This window comes from Neofelis nebulosa, chromosome 15 (assembly GCF_028018385.1).
Source record: "Neofelis nebulosa isolate mNeoNeb1 chromosome 15, mNeoNeb1.pri, whole genome shotgun sequence".
Taxonomy (NCBI): Eukaryota; Metazoa; Chordata; class Mammalia; order Carnivora; family Felidae; genus Neofelis; species Neofelis nebulosa.
This window is the reverse complement of record NC_080796.1, coordinates 67,407,950-67,427,376: the sequence shown is the minus strand read 5'-3', so window position 1 is coordinate 67,427,376 and position 19,427 is coordinate 67,407,950. Positions and strand designations below refer to the sequence as shown.

Genomic DNA, 19,427 nt, shown 5'->3' with positions numbered 1-19,427 from the left:
TTTTTTTTTAAAATTCGCATCCAGGTTAATTCGCATATAGTGCAACAATGATTTCAGGAGTAGGTTCCTTAGTGCCCCTTCCCCATTTAGCCCATCCCCCCTCCCACAGCCCCTCCAGGAACACTCTGTTTGTTCTCCATATTTAAGAGTCTCTTATGTTTTTGTCCCCCTGCCTGTTCTTATATTATTTTTGCTTGCCTTCCCTTCTGTTCATCTGTGTTGTATCTTAAAGTCCTCATATGAGTGAAGTCATATGATATTTGTCTTTCTCTGACCTACCTTTTTCGCTTAGCATAATGCCCTCTAGTTCCATCCACATAGTTGCAAATGGCAAGATTTCATTCTTTTTGATTGCCGAGTGATGCTCCATTGTATGTATATATACATATGTATATACACATATATGTGTGTGTGTGTTATGTGTGTGTATACACACACACATAACACACACACACACACACACACACACACACACACACACACATCACATCTTCTTTCTCCATTCATCCAACGATGGACATTTGGGCTCCTTCCATCCTTTGGCTGTTGTCGATAGTGCTGCTGTAAACATTGGGGTGCATGTGCCCCTCGAAACAGCACACCTGTATCCCTTGGATAAATACCTAGTAGTGCAATGGCTGGGTCATAGGGTAGTTCTATTTTTAATTTTTTGAGGAACCTCCATGCTGTTTCCCGGAGTGGCTGCACCAGTTTGCATTCCCACCAGCAGTGCAAAAGAGATCCTCTTTCTCCGCATCCTCACCGACATCTGTTGTTGCCTGAGTTGTTAATATTAGCCATCCAGAGGTTTTTAGAGTCAGAAAATGAATAGTGATATTGCATCCCAGAGACTCTGACCATCGAGCCAAACCTGGGCGTTTTCCCACAGGACATAAGCAGGGACCAGACTATCATGTTTTGAGAGTCTAATGTGCTTCCAAACACAGTAGCAGCAAGGCAGAGAGGAATTAGGGAAACCCCTGCTTTTTATTCTCTTCATGATTCTTTCCATCCTTTCTGAACTCCATGCCATCCTGAGTTTTAGGACCAGCAGTATCGGTTGAATGTTTGCTTAAAGTAACGTCTGGGGCTTGACCGAAGTTGGTTCTCTGGGGGGAAACAAATACATAAACATAATTTGCTTTGGTTGATGGAGTCTTAAAATTAGCCAGTTTTTGCCCTAAAGTTGTCATGGTTCCATCATTACCTGTTGGAAATAGTGTTTGAAGAAGAGGAGGAGAGGCTGAGATGGCTCCAGACCTTTTAATTTTTTCTAGGAAAAGGAAATATACACAGTGCGCACACTGAGCAACTTGATCCAGGCATCGGGCACTTCCTTCGCGGCAGGACTTCAGAGCATCTTACTTTCCCACCTGCGTGAGCCCGTGTGCCATTTTGGCCATGTATGACGGCAGAGAGGGGACCCATACTTGTGGTTTGCACACTGGGAACAGAGCCTGAAATCGGAGGGCGTCTCCCACCGTGTGGTGTCGAACCCCAGCACCAAGGTCTTGTACGAGCAAGCCAATGCCGTCGTTCCTGAACAGAGTAAGGGGACGGCTGCCAGGATTTCACCTCCGCATCCACCGTTATAAGAGGCAAAAACAAATCAGGCTTTAAAAAAGAAAAAAAGTGTTCCCACAACTGTAATTTTGACGGTCTAGCGTGTAAACAATTCTGCGACTTTGGGGGTTACTTTTAAGATGGAACGGGATTGAGGGCATTGGAGCTGGGAAAACCACATGTTGCTCGTAGTTCTCCTTGGTTTAGGCCAGTTCAGGAGAGCAGAGAAACGAAATTCTGCAAACGGCACCATGAATGTTCGCATTGGCCTCCAACCTGTGAAACTTGCCAGCTTCTAATGCAGGCCCTGGGGTCCCAGTCCAGTCCTGTGGGTGTTTCCGGGCATGGGCCCTCGCTTGCTACTGGCCGCACTAAGACCCGAGGCAGCTGTGATGTAGGGTAAAGCCCTAAAGTCAACGGCATAACCAGTTGTGCGGCCGTGAGTCCATCTGACCCCCCCTGTGCTTCTGTTCCCTCATGTGAATAAAGGGTTTAATAATACCACAGAATGTTCATGCAGACGAGCTCATTTTTGATAAGCCGCTTTGTAAAGTTTAATTCCCGCGCAAGAAACTACCACCCCTAACTCCGTTCTTTCATACAGTTGTCCACACACCTATCCGTTTCGCTTTGTGTCATGAGCTAATGCTTCTCTTTCTCCCGTGATCCTGCAGACTCGTTTCTGATTGAGTCTCTCCAGTGGAAATACAGGACTTAGCAGAGAGTGGAGACGCAGTCTGTGTCTGTTGAATGACGAGTGGATGGATGGACCTGGGTCCTTGTCAGATGGCAGGGTTGGCAAAATCGCGCAGGCCGGTAACACTTTGCGCAGGCTGAGAGCTTTTTATTTTAACTGAGTTGCGAGGCTGTCACGAAACCTAAGTGGACACGACCAGTTTCGCAGAGTGCCGCTGGAAAGCAGGCGGCCCCGGAAGAGAAATGCAAATTTGGCTTCTAAGATAACCATGCGTCTGTGACCCCGGAGAGGCCGAGCCCCTGCAAAGGCCTTTACTGAAGTGGGCACAGCTCGAGTCTCCTGTCCGATCTGCCGGGCACTTGCTGAATGCTTGGCGCTCTGGGCCTCGGTGTCGTCCTCCCCTGAGGCCAGATGTGGCCCAGGGAAGTTGCGGCAGGAAAGGCCCTGAGTAGGGCCGTGCTAACGTCCGGCCAGTGGAACAGGTGGGGAGCTCCCACACCGCGTCAGCTTGAGAGCAGCTATTTTGTGGGTCAGCGAGGGATGTTGGCTCACTCAGTGGAGGAGAAAACAAGACACCTCTTCAGATAAATATAGTAAGAACCACAGTAAATAAGGCCCAGCCTCAGGGAGGCAGATCTTTAAAGGAAAATTAAGATGGCCTGTCATCTGTCTCTCTGTCAACCGTTGATGCATTTAGCTAGCGCCTTGCGGTGCTAAATGCTTTTTGATGATGATGGTCATGATGGCCACTGTACCTCCCCACGGTGGGAGGCGCCCCCTATGCGAGAACGCTTGGTGGGGGGCGGGAGGGGCCCCGTCTCGAGTGCTCCGAGAGAAGGGATGGGCCGGAGGACCCTTCTCCCTTCTCCCCTTCTTCTGGATTTTACCAGGATGTAAAAGCAAGCGGAGACGACAACAAAACGCTCGTCTGAAACTCGGAGCCTAATCGCTCCCATCTGCTCCCGCGCTGCTTCCCCTAGCTGCCTGCCAGGATGTTTGCCGCAGACGCTAAGTAGCACATTATTTTCGATAAGTTGCAATCATTTACTCGAAATCTACTTCTCCCTTAAAATGTCCCCCTGGAAACTTGACTCGGCATCTGAGAAGCTCTGTTCAGGATGGGATTTGAATGCTCGTGCTCAGGTTCGAGGAAAGTGAAGCTCTCGTCCGCCGGGGGTTAATGCATTCAAGGTTTCAGCCCCCTGGGCTCAGCTGGGAGGAGAGGGGGAGGCGCCATGGAGGGCCGTCCAAGAGGTCAGGGCCACCGGGGCTCATTCCCCAAGGAAAGGCACAGGTCCCGAGATGTCAGAGGTAGGAAATGATGGCCCCATGGACTCTTCCCCAATGCAGAAATGTCACGCCTCCCTTAAGACATCAATCCGAGACCTTTCGTGGTCCCCGGGAGACGTTTCTCTTTTATCCAGTGACCGGGCTAGTGAAGGCATGTTTTACAGTCTGGAACTCATAATCTCAAATAGCCTCCCCCCCTTCCGCCACCACCACCACCACCAGCGTTTTGTGCTTAGGGCGAGAATCCAGACACGGCATCCAGTGTGCCATCCGATCATCCCTGTCACTCAAGACCTAGAGCTTTCGGAGGCTACTTGGAAAGTTTTGAGATGTGGCAAAAGCATCCTGCTTCTCCCGCGGCCTGTTTGCCTGTGGATCCTGCAGCTCCGTGTGTCTGAGGCTGGCACGGTGACTCATTAGCAGCGAGGCCTGTGCTCGGGGTGGTTTTTGTAACGAGTGGTGATGGATCATCCGTAGACTCTCCCCGAAGGACCTGCCTGACCTTGTATGCATTTGTGAGATGGCTGTCTGGGGTCACAGGTGTTGTGTGTGGTCATGGAAGAAGGAAAGCTAATTGGCATGTGTTTTGGAATGGACCTGGGGCGCCCGTAAATAGACCCGCTGTCCTTCAGCTGCGGCGTTTCTTCCACCAACCACGTGAGCGGACGTGATTTCTTCTGTTAGTACGCTGCATTAGGATTTCCCTTTTCCTTCTCCTGTGTCCCCGTTCCGGTCCTCTGGAACCAACAGATCCTGCAGGCTGCTTAGGATGCAAACATTATTTTACTCTCGCGTAAGGGACTGTCCCAATACGAGCTGTATATAGGTAGGCGAGTTACAGTGGCCCAAAGTGGTTTGTGAGAATTCAGTCTCCCGTGTGGTTCCTGCCCCTGTATTTGCCTCCAGGTTTATGGTTTGGTCCGCCCTAGTTTTCCTCTGGTCAGGACAGAGCCTCCCTTCGCTCTCTACTTCATCGCGGAGGCAGCAGAATGTTCTCAGCTGGTTTCCATGTGCAGCTGCCTCTCACCGCCAACACCGTCTTCCCCACTCTAGGCTACAGGTCACCCAGCAGCCTGACTCAGAGGACCTCCTTCCCTGCTCCCCGGCCCCAGACTTCCTGGATCTTCTCCCCCACCCCCCCTCCATCTGCTCATTAGCCAGGGCACTTCCCGGAGAGGCCCCTCTGATGATCAGCCCTCTTTCTATCTGTTCTAAACCTCCTTCTGCAGGAAGAAATTCTCCCCAGTAGCGACTCGGGTTTTTCTGTGACTTGCTTCTACGTCTTAAATCTGCCCCTTTGTCATGATCTCTGTAATACACTAACCACTGTGAACTCTCTCCCCCTTGCAGAATTGTTCTGCCCCCTCCTTCTTATTAGCTTGGATTGGCCAGGCTGCCCAAAGCACAAGAACTTCCAAAACCTTCAAAATAACTAACTTAAACAAAATTCAGGTACAAGTTTATTTCTCCTCATTTTCATATAGTCCAAAGGTGACCACCATCCAGGCTGTTGTCTAGACCATGATAACTTCTTCCTGGTGTGGCTTCCATTCCCCAGGCCAATTCATGGTCCAAAGTGACTATTAGAGCTCCAGCCGTTATATTCATGTTCTAGCTAATAGAAGACTAGAGAGAGGGACAAGAAAGACATTCCTTCTTTTTAAGGACATTGTTAGAAGTTTTATATTGTACCTCAACTCATCTGTCTCTAGAATTTTGTCACCCAAGACATGACCACATCTAGCTGCAAGGGAAGCTGGAAAGCATCTCTCAGTGGCCATGAACTCAGCTAAAAGCCAATGTTCCATCTCTACAGAGAGGAATATATTGGAAGACACTGACAGGTCAACCTGATCCTTCACCTTCGCGTCCACACTCTTTGCCAGGCCCTTCCCCAGGTAACCCAACTCCCGGGCCCCAAGTAGGAGATGGGCACACACTCCGTCCTATCTCGACATAATATTGGCATAGTCAACATACACATTTATGTGAAATGATCTCATCGTCAGTGGGAGTTGCAGTGGTAACAGTAGTCTGAGCCTCAGGGAGTCCCTCCCTCTTGTCGTGTTCGAGATAAACACACTAGTCATTTTTCTCTCCCACACTTCAAGTTCTCATCCTCTTTATAGAGTCAAGGGACTCGTGTTTCTAATAGAGAGAGAAACAGAAGGACTGAGTGAAAGAGGCCAAAGGATGGACTGAACTAGGATGTTGCACCGCATTTCTTGATTCCAGACCCTGCATCTACTCTGCTGGAATCTGCTGCTTGCCATCTGTGATGTCATGGTCTGTCTGTCCTTGGGGTACACACCTCTGTCGATGGCGGTCATGTGGCCATCGACGGAGGTGTGAGCTAACTCGAGCAGGGCAAGGGCGTACTATTCGTACTAGTACGTGTCTCCTGTGATTGGTGCAGTTGGGAATAGTCATGGAGCAGGCCAAGACTCAGTTATCACTGTCTTGTGGGAAGATCCCTTAAGGTCAGTAGCACATTGCATTAGGAAACCTGCCTTTGAATTATTCTGTGGTTTTCAAAAACTGGGAAGGATGCTGTATGAGAACAGAATGTTCTTTATTTCAAACTAAATTCTGATGAAATTGTTTGGAAGGTTGGAGAAATAAAATGCTTCTGCTATGATCGAGTCTGTAAATACAGGCAAGGAAATCCCACTTGTCACCAGGAACCGGAAAAGCATGCGTCGTCCCAAGACAATGAAACGATGTCAAGATGGTAAGACCACACATGATAGCAATGTGGCAACATCCGGTTGTTTTAACATTTGAGTGTGGGGTTCCTTAATGCCCCTGCGGCAAAGGATGATCGTGAGGCCTGAATCTCACCCGAAAGTAAACTGAAACAAGCTTGCTCAGACCTTGATGGTGAACAGGCTTTCTTCTCTTTGGTTATAATTTATTTATTTATTTATAAGTGGAAATGAGAAGCAGCCAGGCTAGCTTGTCTGACCCAAGCGGAGGCTGCGTCAGAGCTAAGTGGTTCCCAGAAGGGTCTTCCAGCTTCTCGAAGGGCTGAGTCTTCCCGAGCGAGCTCTGCCAGGTCCGGGAGTCTCAGATGCTTCGAGACTCAGGAAGACCGAAGTCAGGGGCTCTGTGTAAAGAGAGGAGTCTTCAGGCTTCAGAGGAAGCAAGGTTCTTAAACGTGCTTGGGAGGAGAATAGGAAGCTAGGAATGTGAAGGGGGGAGAAAGAGGACAAAAAGATACTTGAAATTTATTCTGTTGGCTGAGGATCAATTGGTTGGTCTGTGATGGTGTGAAAATGAGCCTGCCTGGAGTCACAGGACAGTGGGGGAGAGTGTGTGTGTGCACGCACACGTGTGTGTGTGTGTGTGTGTGGAACTGGGGGAGAGTGTGTATGTGTGTGTGCACGTGTGTGTGGGGGGGAAGTGGGGGAGAATGTGCATGTGTGTGTGTGTGAACTGGGGGAGAGTGTTCATGTGCGTGTGTGTGAACTGGGGGAGAGTGTGCGTGTACATGTGCGTGTGTACTTGTGTGTGGGGGGGGAACTGGGTGTGTATGTGTATGTGTGTGTGTGGAACTGGGGGAGAGTGTGCATGTGCATGCACACGTGTGTGTGTGTGTGCACGTGTGTGTGGGGGGAGCTGGGGGAGAATGTGCACGTGTGCGTGTGTGTGAACTGGGGGAGAGTGTGCGTGTACATGTGCGTGTGTACTTCTGTGTGTGTGTGGGGAACTGGTTGTGTGTGTGTGTGGAACTGGGGGAGAGTGTGCATGTGCGGGCATACATGTGTGTGTGGGGGGGAACTGGTGTGTGTTTGTGTGTGTGTGTGTGTGTGTGTGTGTGTGTGTGTGAACACTCATTGACTTATCCCAGTTCCTTCTGTGTTGCTGATTCTTAAGATACAGAACCCAAACTCTTAATTCTAAATCTGTCTTGCTTTCTCATTCCTCCCAAAGGGACCTTTTTCAATGGGATTGATTCGGGTTTAACCAACAGTTGAAAACCTACCAGTTACTGAGCACAGACATGTGCTTTTATAAAAATGACCTTATTTCATCCTTAATAAGAATTATGGTGTGGCTGATATTATTATTGACGGTTGGGTGATAAGGAAGCCGAGCTGAAGGGAAGGGCCGGGTCACGGCATGGGAATCCCGCACGTGACTTTGTACCAGTGATCCTTCTCCGTGCCGGGCTGTGGAGCTAACAGCAGAGAGCCCTGGGCATGTACTCACGCGCTTTGGGGATATTAACCTATGACGGGAAAGGAAATCTACCACGTGTTAGCACTCGCAGCGAAGCAGAGAAGGTACCGGAGACTCCAAGCCACGGAACATTTTCATCTTTAGGCCAGAGAATATTGAGGAGTGTCTCTCACTTCCTCAGCGGTCACCTCGTTCAGAGACTCCCGTGGCAGAGAAAGCGTGCATCGCCTGGGAACGCACAGCGGGCCGCTATCCAGTCCTGATGCTTTTATGTACAGCCTGGTAGAGACCCTTTCTTGCGTCCTGGGCTACCGCGTGCAGAGCAGGCCTCACACACCCAGGGCTCCTGGGTCACGCCCTCCTACCGGCCTCTGCAGCGACTCTTCGAGCAAAGGGGTTCCCCGCGCTGCCGTCCAGGCTTGAGCTATTAAGGACCAAAGCCCCTCGCCCAGGCAGCCGGCGCCCATCCAGAAAGGCAGGAGCCTGCTGCCCGGCACATAAGCCCTGTCTCTGCCAGCTGGCCCGGGGAGTCTCCTGTGCCAAGCAGGGGACGTGTGAATGGGATCTGTGCCCGAGCATCGCCTGAGAAGGAGAAAACGCATGTGACCAGGCCCGCCGAAGCTTAGCCCAGAAGGAGAGGTGACAAGAAAATCGCGATGTGTTTCTCTAAAGAACACCCGAAAACATAAACCCCCCAAAACAAACAAACTTTAAAATCATCTCAAGAGTGTCCTATAATTTTATTTCCGCCCCCCCGCCCCGCCCGAAAACCTCCCACGGAGCCCTGCACATTTGGTGGCTGTGGGCTGCATGTGAAGCAGTAAGGGCATCGCGTCGTGTTTCGATACCCAGCACGGTGCCTGGTGCCGAAGGGAATGCTCGGGAAATATTTGTAGGATGAGGTATTTGAGGCATCTCAAAATCTTGCTGCCGATTCACTAAGGCCCTTAGGTCCCCTCTCTGGGTCCACCTGCCACGTCTAGACCCAGAAGGAAAGGGGAAAGAGCCATAGGACATCTTATCTTTGTAGCTAAATCCCTGGTGGCACTTAAAGAGACCCTGGAGCTGGGGTCCCACCTTCATGTCCCTGAGCTTCTGAAGGTCTGAGACAGAGACAGCACAGAGTCCCAGCATGGTTTCCAGCACCTGAAGATTTCGTGACCTTGGCCTTCTCACCTGACAAGGCAGCCCCAAGCCCATTGTAGCGTGCACCAGGCATGGGGCACCAGGAGGGTCTCCGCTCCCGTGGCCGCTGGTGCCCCCCATGTTAACCAGAAGCACTGACCAATAGCCGGCTAGAGTGCTGGTCTGGAAACTTCAGGGCATTGCTAATCGTTTCTAACTGTTTGATGGGCACTCTTTTAAAAGCACACGAAAATAAGCTTCTCCGTGAAACAAACGAGGGGTTAAGAGCATCAGGACGCACTACCCTGAGCCTCAAGTCACTAACTGGAGACTGCGGTCCCTCCTTTGGTGTAGAAGAATCAAATTATGTCATAGTCGTTTCTCAGCTCGAGCTGAGGAGTTCCTGGTTTGCGGGTGTGATCGGGCTTGTGGGAAATGAAAGAACCAGGAGGACGGGGAGGAGGCTGTGCATTGGTTGAGGGTTTTCCTCTGGCGACTTTCTGTGCCCATCGCAGGCCTCGAGGCGGTTGGCGTCGTGTGCGAGAAGGGACCAGAGCGAGAAGGGACCAGAGGACTAGGACTCACGGGCCTCTGGAAGCCGGAGCCCATGGCTGGTTCCTCTTGCAAATCCCAGCACCCACCTCGTTCCTGGCGCCTTAGAGGTGCCTGTGGTCAGTAATGTAAGTGGACTGAGCGTTCCTCACAGGGCTCAGCTGTGGTCACATCGTGTGCACGGCCCCTTCACTGGGGGCCTCTGTCAGCCCTGGCGGGAGTTCTTCCCAGGCACTGGCCACGTGCCCGGTTCGCCACAGCAGCCAGAGCCTTCCTCGTGGATAACGTTGGCTTTCTGGGGATACCCCAGGCTCCGGGTCCTGGAGACTCTGGCTTAATGACAGCCTAGATTTGCTTGTTTGGAATCATCAGATTTGCAAAGGCAGACTTTTGACGTGGGAGAAGGCCTTTGATCCAAGAGCATGCTGGCCTTGGTCCAGCCTGGAACTGGCACCTAGGGGATGAGGCACGCGGGAACCCCCCGCCTCCCTCCTGGCATGGTGAGGCAAAAGGCTTTGGGTCCCACCACCCCCCATCTTTTCCTCCTTCGCTCTTTTTACATGTGAAGAAATGCTTGGACAGGTGCTTAGCGCCCGAGGCTCTGAGAGGCCACATGGGGGACACCCAGATGCAGGACAGGTCTTCTCTGCCTTTCAGGAGCTCATGGCCTTGCTCTGGCAAGCTGCTAGGTGTGACCTCGGGTGTTCTGCGATGCCCTGTGGCTGTGGTGTAGACAGCACATGGTCTGGTGGCTCAGAGGTGAGGGAGTTTGTTTTGGGCTATTATTAGGTTAGGTTTCGTGGGGGAGGGTGCCAAGCTGAGATTCGAAATAGGATAGGACTGTGATAAGTGGATTTCTCTGGCCAAGAGAGAAGAGGGCATTCTGTCCCGTGGCACGGGGGCTCTAACCGTTTTATGTGCCATTGGCAGAAAGAGGTGATTGAAGGGGACCAGATTTGGAGGAATTGAAAGAAATTAAGAAGTCAGTAAGAAGACCTTTCTTCCTTCCTTCCCAGCCTCCTCTCTGGTTGTCTTCTCCCCAGAATGTTAGTCATCATCTGCGCATGGAAAGACATTGTGTGTGTGCACACCCGTGTGCACACCCCCCCCCAAGTTGATATCATGTGCACTTAACTACTGTTCGTGAAACAGTCAGCATCCTAATGTTGTGGTCAAGAATAAGGTGTCTAAGACTCTAGATTCTAGTCTTGGCTGTGGCCCATTTGCTTTGATTTGGGGGGAAAGTTACTTTGTTGTGACACTGCCTTTGTCATCTTGAATCATCCGCTATGCACTTTGGACTTCATGTTTTATAAGGTGACACAATTCGGTACGTACAAGTACTTGATGAACAAATACAAGGGGTGTCTGTGCTATTTTCAGGAGGCCAGCACTTGGCTGTATCCCTAAAAATGCAAGGACAACGTATTTCCGTCCCACACTTCTCTCCTAGAGATGGCGAAACAGTCTTGGGGGAGGCCAGGAGAGTTGCTCTCTCCCGACTCTTCCTGGTCATGTGTAGTGAAGGCTAGTCCACGGACGATGAAACGCCCTGCGGGAGGTTTAAGTCTCACACTTTCCAATCAAGCAAAGACATTGGCCAGAGAGTGTGAGGGCATCTACCCTGGCCAGGCCTCCTCATGCCCTTTCTCAAACCACCTGTCGTCTTCTATCTCTGGTATCTGTGTGCTATCTCTATCTCTATATCTCTGTCAGTATCTCTGTCCCCCAGCCCACCTTTAGGTCCCTGGATTGCTGTCCAAATCTGAAGACAAGCCTCTCTGTAGATCTGCCCTCCTCCCCCGCCACCAGCCCCCACCGTGAAAGTTGAGTCTAAGCAGGGGCATCTCCCCCAAGGCTAACTTGGGGACTGGAAACTGCCGGACCCTCCCTGCAGAACCCATCCTTGGTGAAGAAAGAGTGCCCTCTAGTGGGCATAGGCTGGAGCTGCTCAGGATCCGTGTTGTTCAGACAAGGACAAAACCAGCATGCAGCCCCCCCTGCCAAGGATCTTGAATATGCCTTTGGGTTGGTTTGTTTTTCTCCTTCTCTGAAGAAAAAGAAAGAAAGAAAGAAATAACAGCGGGAGACCAGTGGTGAGAGCAGTTCCGACTGCGCTATGACAGTCCCCTTATCTTGGGAGTTTTACCGAAGAAGAATTAACCCCTGGGCCAGCCATGGCAATGTGACATCAGACGCTTTTCAAAGGGCTCGTGACAGTTTCTACATAAATCACTCACCTGCCTTGACTGGTCTCATACAAGATGGGGTAGATGTGCAAGGAGGAGACTGCTTCCTTGGCGGTCATTACCAAAAGGGTTAACTGCTTCCTTGGGCAGCCCCCCTGGATAGCGAGCCCACCGCAGTTGATTACGTCCTCTGATAGTGGATGAGTACAGACCTGACTCCCGACTGTTAAAACCCTGTATACACTGCTGTAAACAGGGGACTTGGCCCTTTAAAACCTGGTTCAGTAAAAGCTGCTGGACGGGGGAGCAAGGGGTGGCGGGGGGGAGGGAGAGAGCGCAGGGCGCCCATCAGAGAAGCAGAAACCTGATCATATGTGATGGTTGCTGGATTAGGTAACAGCTCCGCTGGTGGAAATTGGATCTTGGAGGATGAGTGTTAACATCTCTGGTGTCCTGGCGAAAGGTTCATTTGAGTCTTGCATGGTGCCACAGAGATAAAAAGGAGCTTTTAAATAATCATTTTGTCTCCTACACACCAGTGTGCTGGCTTCAAGCAATAAATAGGTAGCATCAGTTCTGCTTAGACATATCACCCTTTTCATTTATTTATTTAATGTTGGTGGAAGTTGTTTTTTTTTTTTTTTTTAAACTGACTAGCTGAACAGTTTCCATATCCGTGAATCCCAACACCCATTTTTATAATGGTTCACACCGATTCTCCTTCTGGGTAGAAATAAAGTGTATGCAGTTTATTGCCATGGATGCCTCCTCCAAGCATAGAGACACAGCCCAAGACCATCAGAACCAGAATCTTCTATGTGAAGTAGTAGAAGATGAATGTGTTCTCTTGCTTATGTTGTTACTATATATACACATATCATATGTATATACACATGTATATATACCACATTATATATACATGCATATATACACACATGTATACACTATATACACACATGTTATATATATATTATTTATACACACATTATATATATTATATACACACATTATATATACATACAATATGTACAGTATATACACATTATATAGACATATACACACATTATATATACATTATTTATACACATATATACATTACATATACATATATACATACATTATGATACATTATGTATACACACATTATATATAATACAATATGTACAGTATATACACATTATGTATACATTATATACACACATGTATGCACACATTATATATACATTACATACACTTATATATAATTATATATTATTTATATAGATTATATGTACATTATATACATACATTATATATGTACATTATATACATATTGTATATACTTATATTACATGCACATTATATGTATACACATTACATATATGTTATTTGTACACATTATATACACACATTTTATATACACACTTATATATATATATATATATATATACCCACATTACATATATATACACATTGTATAGACACACATATATATACACATGAATACACACATATATACACACATTATATATACATTATATATGTACATTATATATATGCAATATATATACACACATTATACACATACATTATATATACACATCATATATGTATACATTATGTGAGTGTATATGTATACATGTGTATACACACACACACACACACACACACACACACACACATAGTGGGGGAGGCTGACACATACCCTGAAAGTTTTTATTTTCTTTATGATTTCAGTATCATTTAAAAGGTATAATTTGGAGAGGACTGCTCCCTTCCCCCCATCTTTATATTATTTCATTTTCATCAGTTCTCTGGTTTGGGACCTATTTATGAGTTCTGAATTCTGAGTATAAATGCAAGCAACAGGGGCACCTGGGTGGCTCAGTCGGTAGAGCGTCCAACTTGGGCTCAGGTCATGATCTCGTGGTTTGTGAGTTCAAGCCCTGCATCGGGCTCTCTGCTGTCAGCCTGTCGGTGCAGAGCGCACTTCGGATCCTCTTTTCCCCTCTCTCGACCCCTCCCCTGCTTGTGCTCTCCCAAAAATAAATTTTTTTTTTAAATAAATAAATAAATAAATAAATAAATAAATAAGCAAGCAAGCAAGCAAGCAAAGGAGTGCCTGGGTGGCTCAATCGGTTAAGCGTCCAATTTCGGCTCAGGTCATGATCTCACTGTCCGTGGGTTCAAGCCTCAGGTCGGGTTCTGTGCTGACAGCTCAGAGCCTGGAGCCTACTTCTGATTCTGTGTATACCTCTATCTCTCTGCCCTCCCTCACTTGTGCTCTCTCTCTCTCTCTCTCTCAAAAATAAATAAATAAACTTAAAAAAAATTTCAATAACTAAATAAATGCAAGCAACATCTAGGCTAAGGTGCACTGTATTCCATCAGGCCAGTTTCTTACTGGCCACGTTTAGAAACCAGCTGTATTAAATCTTACTAAATCCAAATTTCTTTTTAAGGAGTATTTGCTTCCAGTGATACATAGGATCCGTACAATGATATAAAAGCTAAGTTAAGTGCTAACATTTGCACTGTGTTTTTTCCCCCCTCAACTAAATCTGTCCTCTCTACCTGAGCAGGGGGAAAAAAAAAGTCAATACAGATGAGTGCTTTGCACTGTGTGACTGATCTCAAGTTTCCATGGTGGTTTGGGGCTCACAGTGTATCCTTTCAGTGTGCTTTGCTGATCTCAGCAATTTTCTGTCTTGTTTTATTTAAAGCCAGATGGATTTCGAGACCAACAAAATGTTAATTAGGTGGGTGTGCAGAGTCTGTGTGGAGAGTTTGTGTATCCCATCGATAGTTTCAAAGGAAAGGTAGAGGGGCGCCTGGGTGTGGCTCAGTGGGTTGAGCCTCTGACTTTGGCTCAGATCACGGTCTCACAGCTCATGAGTTCGAGCCCCGCGTTGGGCTCTGTGCTGACAGCTCAGAGCCTGGAGCCTGCTTCGGATTCTGCGTCTCCCTCTCTCTCTGCCTTTCCCCTGCACTTGATTTCGCACTCTCTCTCTCTCTGTCTCTCTCTCAAGTATAAATAAAAATTTTAAAAAACTTAAAAAAGAAAAAGAAAAAAAAGAAGAGAAAAGAAAAGAAAAGAAAAAAAAGAAAAGGTGGAGAGCAGCTGGGTGGCTCCGTCAGTTGAGCGTCTGACTCTTGATTTTGGCTCAGGTGGTAATCTCATGGTTCATGAGTTCCAGCCCCATATCAGCCTCTGTGCTGACAGCTGCGGAGCCTGCTTGGGATTCCCTCTCTCTATCTCTCTCTCTCTCTCTCTCTCTCTCTCAAAATAAATGAATAAAATGTTTTTAAAAAATGACTTTAAAAAGAAAAGGTGGAGAATAGGGGTAGGTGAAACCATGCGGGTCTGGAGAGGGAAAATACACTCAGAAGTGAATGTTGGTGGTGGTAACGTGCCCGTGGTTCCCTGCCTAGTACGTGGAGGGACTGGGCTGCACCTCTGGTCTGTGACTATCTATCTCTGCTTCCTCCTACTTTTCTCCTAATTGAACTTTGCTAATGGAATAAACTGACAGACTGAGCGAGGTGGTCCCAGGCTCATGTGCTGTCTCAGCATCTTTGCCGTCATCTTGGGTGGACAGGTTATAGGCTGGCCCTCATGGGGCGAGTCCTGACCATTCGGATGCCATCGCCCTCTTTCTCTTTGCTACCTTCCTTGAGACCAGAAATTATCATAAGATCTTTCACGTGCACGAGGGATTGGCTATGGAGTGACCAGGAAGATCCACTTGGAGGCATCACCATTGGCTGAAGCATCTTGGGGTGGGGTTTCCTGGCAGTCTTGGAGGGGGTGGGGAGGGTGCAGGGGCTGCTCTCCCAGAGTCCGTGGCCTCTTCTGGAGGATATGCGACACCAGATTCAGTCGAGTGGATGAGAGAGTAGAATTTTGCCCCGGCACAATTTAATTAATGCCCAAGCTAAAGTGGGGCAGTTACATTTGTTTCTTAAGAATGGCTCAGAGGGGTGCCTGGGGGGCTCAGTCAGCGAAGCACCTGACGTGGGCTCAGGGACTCAGGTCATGATCTCGTGGTTCACAAGTTCGAGCCCCGCCTCTGGCTCTGTGCTGACAGCTTGGAGCCTGGAGCCTGCTTCGGATTCTGTGTCTCCCTCTGTCTCTGCCCCTCCCCTGCTTGCGCTCTGTCTCTCTCTCTCAAAAAAGAAATAAGTAAACATTAAAAAAAATGTAAAAGAATGGCTCAGAGGTGAATCTTTTACTTTTAAACGACCCATAAATATTTTTGTTGATAAAGCAATTACAATTCACCAAATAAAATCCAGTAGAGAAACGCCCACAGACCCCACACACGAATGCCCTCACTTGCAAAGGTGTGGAGAAGAGGGACTGTACCACTGGGTGCTTGGGTGATCCCATTCTTTTCGTTCCTTTGGGGACTGGAAGGGTGTCTAATGCAGGAAATGGGTACAGCATTGAACTATTTTCTTAAGGAAGCCTCTGTTAGTGGTGATAGGTCCTTCACAGGACTTTGGAGGTTTGGGTAAATAAATTCAAGGGACAGAGTAACATGACCAAATGTTACTCAAAGATCAGTCAAAGGGGCAATTTCCCAGTGAGGGTCCTGGACCGACAAAAGAAGGATTTCACTGGAAAAGAAAAAGTCCACAAAGCAAACTTCAACGATGCCATCACCCGTGTGGTAATTTTATTTTGGTGAAGCAGAATGTTAAGGATTCCGGTATGAACTCAGAACCCAGGGCCGGTCGTGCATGGTGTTTGCGTACAGGTGCACAGGCTTCCTCCTTTCCACCCCAGCTGGCTCCCTTCCCTCCCGCCACCCTTTCTTATTTCATTGCTCTTCTACCCGGTGCCTTTTACCCTCTGCTCTAACTGCCCCTCTTGGGCCGCGTGACTCAGCATGCCTCTTGGCTGTCTCATGTGTCGTGAGAGCCCAGCTGCAGGGTCCCTTTTAGCACAGGAGTTGGGATTTCCTTCCGAACGACGCTCGAGGTTGCTTCTTGTCATGCCTGTTGGAAGCCAGGAGCGTGTGGTCATGCTGATATTCTGTGTGATAGGATGCCCTGAACATTTATACGCTCCCTCGTACTGAGCTCATACCCACCTTCCTGGTGTCGACCCCGTGGGGCTGCCTGGCTGGGGCTCCAGAGATGACTGAAACTGACACCCCCCCTTTGGGGCTCCCCAGATGACACCCTACCTGGAAACCGCTCTTGATTCTCGGATCATTCCAGTGCTTGCGTATCTGTCGGGCCAGTCATGCCTGCTGTCCCCATCCCCAAACGGAAACGGATGTAGGACTCCTCCTCGGCCTTGAATCACTTCCCTCCTTTCCCACAACTTACCCCCAATTTTTTTTTCCATTTTTTTTTAATTGGAAATTCTTTTCATGTTCCCTCTCAACAAAGACTTGGCTGCTGACAGCTAAACTGGGTTTAGATGAGTGATTTATTTTATGGCAGGTTGTATGAGGGTAGTAAAAAGAGACTGCCTGGCTCTTCTGCTGATTTACTAAAACACTTGATCTCTTCCAGTCCAAACCACTCCCCCCACCCAAATGGCCACGGCGTTTTAATAAAAAGCAGCCATCTTATCCATCTGAGGCTCCTCCACCCTACCTGACTTCTCTGAATGTCCAAAACAGCTTGTTAAATGGGTCTCACCCTGGTTTCGAACAGGACAGAGTCCTCCCCTGGAATGGAGAGATCTCTGTGTCCAGAGATAAATATTCCCCACTTGACGGCCAATTTGCCTTCGTGCTGTTTTGTTATTTTATTTTTTTACTGAAGAATAATTGACATTGACATGCAAGATATCTTCTTGCCTTTTTAGACTTCTCTACCCTCCCTGCAGGTCTGCAGGAAAGGTCTTAACATTTCCATCCAAAATGACTGGATGTACGTGGCTTAGGTTATTTTGGAAATGTGAAAATTCGGGCTGATCAAATATTACAGCGTCAATGAGTGTAAAACCACCAACTCGTGGAAATCTAAAATTAGAAACGAAGAAGGAAATGTCTTTTCTTGAATTAAAAATTTGGCAGTTTGGGGATGAACGTGAAGATTATATTCTGTTATAATTAAATTTTTACTTTTGAACTTTCTTTGTGGTACAATAGACATAACAGAAGTTCTCATTTTGACCATTTTTCAGCGTCCAGGGTGCAGTTCGGTGGCATTAGGTGCATTCGGTAGTGCAGCCGTCACCACTGTCTGTCTCCGTGTGACACTCCACCATCCTTCCCCATGTGAAACTCTGTCCCCATGCAACACTGACTCCCAGGCCCCTGTCCCCAGGTCCCTCTACCTTCTGCCCCCGTGAATTGGACTGTCCTGGGTAGCTGGAGCATCGTTACTTTCTGGAACAAAGCAGTCCTCTCCTGGCCTTCTCCCCCCACTCTCGGTATCCCCTCACCTGATCCCTCATCCATTCTGCAGATGCCATTTTGCAGGCTCTTTGGTGATTTGCTGAGCCAGTGACACAGCCTTGTTTTTATTTTTCTTCATTTGCTCGCTTGGGTTACCACTAACCCTCCCCTCCCACTGTGTCCCTCTGCAGTCTTGAGTATCCGGGGAGCCCAGGAGGAGGAGCCGACAGACCCCCAGCTGATGCGACTGGACAACATGCTGCTGGCCGAGGGGGTGGCGGGCCCCGAGAAGGGTGGTGGCTCGGCGGCAGCCGCAGCCGCAGCGGCGGCTTCGGGAGGCGCGGGCTCAGACAACTCCGTGGAGCACTCCGATTACAGAGCCAAGCTGTCCCAGATCAGACAGATCTACCACACGGAGCTGGAGAAGTACGAGCAGGTAACCATGGCCATGAGGGCATCGGGTGCCAGGACCTTTTAGGAAGGACGAAGAACCTCTTAACTCAGGGGCTTACAGAGACCCCGGGGGCCAGCCTCTGCGCTTCAACACAGAGCCCCTGGTCAGAACGGAGTCCACCAAATCCTCGATCCAAATCCTCGAGTCTGCCAAATCCACTGTTAAAAACCCAAGCACACTGGACATTAAGCATTTTAAAAACGTAAGTTGTAAGCGATGATTTCAGGAAACATTACTAGTCAATGTAACAAACACTCAGGCTGGGGCTCCAGAGCATTTGCCCCTGGCGTGCAGTCAGGTCTCATCAGGGTAATAGAGGTCATTAGCAGAGTCACCACCTGACCTGTGGGGTGGTCGCTGGGTTCCTAGGGCCCTTGTTTGCTCATTTGGGGGAGGATTCCTTATCTTCTGGGTACTCATGGAACCCTACGGGAAAGGATACTAAAACATAGCCTTAAAGCCCTTGCTGTACCCAGACTCCATTCAACTGAGAGTCAAACATGTTCTTTTTGTATATGATATAGAATAGGATACTCACCTCCCTCCAGAAGAAGAGTAGAAGGTCTCAGGGGACCCCTGTAGGCAACAAAGTTGGATTCCAGTCCTGACACTCCACGGATGGCTCGTAGGACCCAGTGGTCCACATATTCCACCTAAAAGCTGGTGATGTATGGCAAAGAGCTGTGCATTTGGCATCACAGGACCACAAAGACCATATGAAGGAGAGCATAAGAAAGACTTTAAATTACAAAGCAGTATGTAAAGTGTACGTAATAACAGAGCTCCTCTCTCTAAGAGACCCTCCCCTCTACACACACACACGGGAATTTACATATCCATTCTGCTTCCTGTGGTCAGTAGGAGCAAAAGGCCCTTACACCAGTCGTTCTTCCACAAGTAGGCGACAGGTGTGTTTGTTGTCACATTTTTGAATGCAGCATTATCCTGAAGTTCTGTAGTTAACTTTCATCAAATTGCTGGCTTTCCGGCTTTCTTTTCTAAGAGTCACGAAAGAAGAGGGAGCAAAAGCAAATCAA

At 48.4% G+C, this 19,427-nt stretch overlaps 1 protein-coding gene across 6 annotated transcripts in view; it reads left to right on the top strand.

Moving 5' to 3' along the window:
- The window catches only part of PBX1 (PBX homeobox 1), a 299,046-nt gene that overhangs the window by 223,835 nt on the left and 55,784 nt on the right, over positions 1-19,427 (top strand). For all 6 annotated transcript variants that reach the window (XM_058700010.1, XM_058700006.1, XM_058700008.1 and 3 more), the window contains one exon: positions 18,128-18,372. In XM_058700010.1, coding sequence (XP_058555993.1) covers positions 18,128-18,372 — 245 coding nt within the window. The remainder of the gene's footprint in view (positions 1-18,127; positions 18,373-19,427) is intronic.